This window comes from Belonocnema kinseyi, chromosome 6, assembly GCF_010883055.1.
Source record: "Belonocnema kinseyi isolate 2016_QV_RU_SX_M_011 chromosome 6, B_treatae_v1, whole genome shotgun sequence".
In the NCBI taxonomy this organism is placed as follows: domain Eukaryota; kingdom Metazoa; phylum Arthropoda; class Insecta; order Hymenoptera; family Cynipidae; genus Belonocnema; species Belonocnema kinseyi.
In genome coordinates, this window is record NC_046662.1 from 39,858,320 (window position 1) to 39,865,523 (window position 7,204).

General features: G+C 23.5%; 1 protein-coding gene across 1 annotated transcript in view; it reads left to right on the top strand.

Moving 5' to 3' along the window:
* The window catches only part of LOC117174741 (mediator of RNA polymerase II transcription subunit 19), a 26,023-nt gene that overhangs the window by 7,704 nt on the left and 11,115 nt on the right, over positions 1-7,204 (top strand). Inside the window, exon 2 of the mRNA XM_033364078.1 lies at positions 1,759-1,915. Coding sequence (XP_033219969.1) covers positions 1,759-1,915 — 157 coding nt within the window. The remainder of the gene's footprint in view (positions 1-1,758; positions 1,916-7,204) is intronic.

The window sequence follows — 7,204 nt, forward strand, 5'->3', positions numbered from 1 at the left end:
TCATTTTACTCTTACGCGATGCTTAGAACTATGAAAATTTTTTATTGAAAAACTATGCGCTTTTCGGAAAATTTGTCAAGAATAAAAAGTTCTTGTAATCAGTCGAGAAATACGCCTGAATTTTTCCGAAGCGTTTTGAGCAAAATTTGGAATTTTGCAAAAATTGTTCATATGCAAAATCCAAAATTTTGCTCAAAACGCTTCGAAAAGATTCAAAAGATTCTCAATGTTTAGACATTTATTCCACCCGTTAGTGAGATTCCAGGTTAATTACAGACTCGAAAAGCTTTGGAAAATGGTTCACAAAAAAAAAACAGGCACGAAAAATCACGTTTTTTTTTTGTTTAAACTGCATTTTGGGATAATATGAAAATTTTTTGAGGAATTTCATTGGCACCGTCGGAAAGAGGAGATCTTAAGCAATAAAAATATATGTGTCTCAATTTTTTCTAGTGTCGAATAGTCTTAGTTATTGGCCGTTGAAAAGCAGTGTACCGGTAGTGGCGTTTTAGCCGTTTAAGGGTTAATGATTTTGTTTGAAAGTTCAACCATTTTGTTGAAATGAAACTCCTTTCTTAAAAATTAATTTTTTTCTCAATCAAGATTCATCTTTTAAAAATTTTTAATTCATCACTGTGGTTGAAATGTATCGATTTTGTAGAAAATTGATGTTGTAAAATCAATTTTTTAAACTGGAAACTTAACTATTCTATTTTTGGCTAAAAATGTATTTTTATGTTTGATAATTTACCCATTTAGTTGAAAATTTTTCTATTTTATTTGAAAATTCCTGTATTTTGTTAAAAACTCACCTATTTAACAGAAGATTAATGATTTTGTTTAAAAATTCAACCACTTGGTTGAAAATTAAACTCCTTTCTTCAAAATTCATTTTTTTTCTAATAAAAAATCATCTTTTTAAATTGAAATTCATCACTGTGGTTGAAAATTGGCATATTTGGTTGAAAATTCGTTTTTTTATTGTTGCAAAATCAATTTTTTAAACTATATATTTAACTATTCCATTGTTGGTTGAAAATGTAATTTTTTGTTTGAAAATTTAAGTATTTGGCTGAAATTTCGCCCTTTTTGGCAGAAAATTAATGATTTTATTTGAAAATTTAAATCTTATTAAAAATTAATTTTTTTGTTAATGAAAATTTATCTCTGTGTTTAAAAATTTATATATTTTGTTGAAGGTTCGTTTTCTTTACTTCTTTTTTAAAACGGAAAATTGACTTTATTTATCTGAAAGTTGGTGTATTTTGTTGAAAATTATTGAGTTTTTTTTGTAGGAAATTAATTGTCTTGGATGAAAATTCAACTATTCCAGCTGAAGGTTCATTAGTGTTTACCATAAAATGAGATTTTTTTGTTGCATTATATTTAAAATTTACCTGGTTTACAAATTACCTGGAAAATTTTTGTTTTGTTTTTGAAAACCTGGACATGTTAATTCTTATATTAGATGTCAAAGGCTAGCTGAATTGGCCAAGTTGATAACTCTCCCGTTGATAAATTTTATTTTATTTTCCATTCGTGAAATTTTAACTTTCCTCCGTTTCTCCCTTTTTATTTGTGACAGAGGAAAGACTTCAAGTTAAGTAATTGAGAGAAACTTTCATTTTTGTTGGAACTATAGTAAGTACTATAAGTATAGAGAATCAGGCTAGAAACTGAACCGGAAAGAGTGAGAACTTTTTGATTCTCAGGAGAAAAACGGTGTTAATCTTAATTTGCAAAATTATGCGTTTTCAGCGGAGAGCGAACTCACGGGAGCTACGAATTTGATGGCTTATTATAGTCTCGAGCATACCTATAGTAAATATAGCGGTAAAAAGGTCAAGGATCCACTTTCTACATTCCTTCCAAATTTACCCGGCAATATCAACACTCCCGGTCATCAAGATAACAGGTGAGTACCGATAAATTTTATATTTTTTTGTGACTGTAAATAAAGAAATGAGCGTTTTTTACGCTCAAGCTTTTACAGTCTATCCTCTAAAATTTCCTATTTAGAGAATTTGCCGAAAATTCCCCTTAAAGTTCTCTGTTTTATATGAAAAATAGGGCGTTTGACATTTGTTTTTAAAGCGATGCTACTATTTCGAAAAAAGTTACACAAAAGACACTATTTTCAAATAAAAAGACGAATTTTCAACCACGAAAGATTTTTCTTTCTAGAAAGATAAAAAAATTAAATATAAATGTTGAATTTTCAAGACAAAAATATGTGTTTTCAACAAAGGAATTCAATTTTGAATCAAATAGTTCATTTTTCAATAAAAAAAGATAATTTGTGAACCAAGAAGATTAATTTTCTACCAGAGCAAAAGAGTTTTCAAGAACATGTTAACACAAATTTTAAATAAAATAGTTGAATTTTCTACCAAGAAGTTTAATTTCCTATTAAAGAAGAAGAATTTTTTAAAAACGAGGGTAAATTTTTCAACTGCTTGCTTTAAACAATGGATGTGATGTTAGACCGTATTTTTTTTTCGTTAATTTTTAGTTTATATTTCTTCTCTTCTAACATTTTAAAACTAAATTGTTGGGTCTTTAAACCCAAAAAAAATCAATTTTTTACTAAAAAGGGAGTAAAAAAAGGTAATTTTATATCAAGTAGTTGAATTTAATACTAAATAGTTTAATTTTCATGCTAAGAAGATAAAGTTTCTATAAAACAGGTGAATTTTCAACCCGAAAATATGGAGTTTGAATAAAAAAGTTAATTTACAACCAATTAGTGGAGTTTTCTACCAAATATTTAAAGATTCAGATAACAAAAAATTACTTTAAAAGAATTTTTTCTTTGCATTTAAAAAATAGATATCTTAATAAAAAAATTTTAAAAACAGTTGGATTTAATAAAAAAAGACTAATTTTGAACACAATATATAAATTTACAACCAAATTTGTAGTTATGTTTTCTATCAGAAAAGAAGAGTTTTCAACAAAATGTTAACATAAATTTTTAATCAAATAGTTGAATTTTCAACCAAGAAGATTAATTTTCTATTAAAAAAGAAGAATTTTTTAAAAAATACGTAAATTTTGTTCGGATTTTATTTGAATAATTTTTAGTTTATGTTTCTTCTTTTATAACATTTTAAAACTAAATTGTTGAATTTTTAAACCAAAAAAAGTCAATTTTTTACCAAAAAGGGAGTAAAAAAGTAATTTTATATCAAATAGTTGAATTTTCATGCTAAGAAAATAAAGTTTCTATAGAACAGTTGAATTTTTAGCCTAAAAATATGAAGTTTGAATAAAAAAGTTAATTTAAAACCAATCAGTTAAACTTTCAAAAAATAATTTAAGATTAATTACTTTAAAACAAATTTTATTTGCATTTAAAAAATAGACATTTTAATAAAAAAATATTTTAAAAATAGTGGGATTTAACCAAAAAAGACTAATTTTGAACACAATACATAAATTTTCAACAAAATATGTAGTTGAATTTTCTTCGAAAATTGTAATATTTTATTTAAAAATATATATTTCTTAATACAAAATAAAAGACAGTTTGCTGTATATAAAAAAGACGAATTTTCAACCAATGACTTGATTTTTAACCAAAAAATTGATTTTCTACCAAAAAGACGAATTTAAAAAAAAAAATACATAAATTTCTAACCGAATAGTTAAATTTTCTTCAAAGTTGTTGAATTTTCGAGCCAAAATTACGATATTTCTATAAAAAAGTTGAGTTTTTAACAAAAAATTTTGTATGTAGTCGAAACAGATTGCAGTTTTAACCAAAAAAAAAAGAAATTTCCACAGAAACAGATGAATTTTCAAACCAAAAAATTGAATGTTCAACAGCAATCAAATTTGTTTCCCAGGAAAGAAAAAATTGTTAAATTTTAATGCTAAAAAGACGAATATTCAATTCAACAGTTGAATTTTCAGTTTCAAAACTTACTTTATAACAAAAAAAAAAAACAAGCCTATTTTCAACCAAGAAAATGAACTTTTAAGAAAATAGTTCAACTCTTAAACTAATACGATTAATTATCAACGAAAAATGGTATCGTCAATACTTCAAGAAAAAAAAAAATTTAGTGAAAAAAAAACAAACAATTGGATTAAATCAATAAAGGCGAATTTTCAACAATGTAATTGATTTTTTACTAAAACATTTGATTTTTTACTTTTGTTAGACGAATATTCAATAAAATACGTTAATTTTAATGAAACAGTTCAATGTTCTATCAAATTTCTGAATTTTCAATAAAAAAATTAATTTTATATCGAAACAAAATAAATTTTTAACCGGAGAATTCTATTTTGCACTACAGAAGGTAACATTTCTACATAAAGAGCTGAATTTTTAAACCACAAAGACATTGAAACTTAAAAAAAAAAATGTTTAAATCTCCTTTTTCGCTATTTTCTTGGATTTATATCCATTTTTATGGACTATTTGACCATGAAATGTGTGGTATATATTATTGGGAACGTATTTTCAATAAATTGCTACAATAATATATGAAAAAGTTTAAAATAATTTTGATTGACTTTAATTTACAAGAAAACATTTTAAAATAAAATGTTGCTTTTTATATTACTATAAAAGGAATTTTGGACATCTGAATTGAGTGAAACTTATCAAAATAAATTTCTTGTAATGTTTCAAGGATGTTTAGGCAAGATAAAATTTTTTAAAATAAATTCCTTACTATGCAGACAAAAAGTTAAGTATACTGAAAAAGTATATCGCTTCAATACTGAAAAAAACAATGTTGCTTTTAGATGTTTTCTTGTTATTTAAAATCAATAAAAATTATCCTAATGTAAATCTTCTCCATGTATTATTGTTGCTGTACAATGAAAATGTATGTGTTTATGTTGATAAACTTTATGTGCCTCTAAAAAATAGGGAAAAAGTAAATTTTTTACGACTTTAAAAATTCAATGTTCAAAATGACTTTGTCTTTAACTTGATTTAAAAAACTCAAAAATAAAGTATAAAGGATTGAGTAAATAATATTTAATAAACACGTGGCGAATGGATTTGATAAAAACCTTTCAAGGAATAGAAAAAACTTTTGTAAATTAAAATTACGACTGTTTTATTAAATTGAAATTCAATTCAAATTACGAAATTAAAATTATGACGTTTGCCTGAGGCAGAAGAAAAAATACAAATAATTACATTTTTAAAAAACTCTTAAACGATTTTTTAATAATTAAAAAGTTCTCATTCCTATTAGAACTAGGAATGAGGAACTTTTTTTTTCGAAATGCCTATTTATTTATTCTCGGGTTTTTAAAATTATGAATTGAATGTGAGATCAAATAGAAATCTTTATCAACGGATTAACTAATCCTTTTCATAAATTCTAATTGCAAAATACCATCAATATAATAAAAATAAATATTCTAGAAAAAAAATCATAATTTTCAGAATTTCAATTTCTAATATAGTTTTTCATGTTTTATACACACATATAAAAATCCATTTTATTCCAAAGTTATTATTATTTTTTTAATTCGGCTATTTTATTGTTAAAATTCGTCTTTTTCACTTAAAAATTCATTTCATTTTGTAGAAATTTCATATTATTTGGTTAGAAATACAACTGTCTGGTAAAAAATTATTCATTCAGTTTTATTAGGAATTTATTATTTTTAGTAGAAAATTTATATACTCTGTTAAAAATTCGTCTTTTTCAATTAAAACTTTTGGGTTCAAAATTCGTCTCTTTTCGTAGAAGATTAATCCTTTTTGTTGAAAATGTAACTATCTTCTTGAAAATTGATGTGTTTTGGGAATTTAACAAATTTGTAGAAGAAAAATCTATCCACGTTCAATTCAACAATTTTTAAATAATCAGTTGAATTTTTATGTTTTTCAATTATGCTATTATTTAGCTTACAATGTATAATTGAAAATATTTATACTTTAAAAATTTTCCATTTAAACTTTTTATTTCTAAGCTTACATTTTTAATTTAAAGAATTTTTAAATGCTTTCTTAAAGACTTGTACAAATAAAAAATAAAAACCTTTGACGTTGAAAATTTTGAATAAGAAACATTTTTATGCAATAAATAAATAAATTTTTTTAATTTATCTGTACTTTAAGTAATAAAAAGTGAACAAAAACGATTTGACAAAACGATTTTAAATCAGTTTAAAATTTAAGAATTTTCAGATTTTAACGTTAAAACTTAAACGGCTTCAATTTGAAATCTTAGTCATTAAAAAAATGTGAACGTGTGACTGAAAGTTTATAAACTATTTTCAACTTAAAAATAGCTTCATAATAATATATTCTTAATTAAAGGATTTTAATAAATTTAAAATATTGTTTCAGTCTAAAATATTTAATTTTTAACCCATTCAATTGGCAATTTTTAATTAAAAAAAGATTAATTATTGATTATTTAGCAATATTTGAATTTTCATTCAAGCCAAGTAAATTGAAACCAAATATTTAAAAGTAATGAATCTTTAACTGAATTGTTTGACATAGAAAACCTAGAATCGTTAAAATTTCGAAGAGCCTTTAAACTTTAAACGTTACAATTTTAATTGTTGTAATTGAAAAATGTTTCATTTTTAAGTGAAGCTTTTAAATTTTGATGTATAATTTACAAATAAACATTTTTAGAAAAAAATAGAGTAATTTTAAGAGATATTTAGAAGTTTTAAAAAGATAAAAAATTATCACGCAAATTTTAGAAAATTTTCTTAAAATCCTTTAGAATCTTTTTTGAAAATTTTGGGTAAATCTTTTAAAAACTTTTAAAATAATTTTTCAAAATGAAAAGTTATTTTTAATTTTCCTAGGAATCTTAAGAAAATTAAGTTTGAGTCTTTTCAAAACTTCTACATATCTCTTAAAATTACTAAATTTCCCCTAGAAATAATAAATGTTCAATTTTTATTTATACCTCGAAATTGTAAAGAAATTTTCTAAAATTTGCAGGATTTTCTGAAAATTGTAGAAAAAATTAAATTCAAGTTCTGAAAAAATTTCCAAAAAAATTTTTTAATTTAAAACCAATTAAAAACAATTTCTAGATTTCTCAAAATTTTGAAGCTTTCTAAGGATTTTTAAACTATTTGAAAAGAAAATAATTGAATTACTAATTTAACCCTTAAACGGCCAAAACGCCACTACCGGTACACTGCTTTTCAACGGCCAATAACTAAGACTATTCGACGCTAGAAAAAATTGAGACACATATAT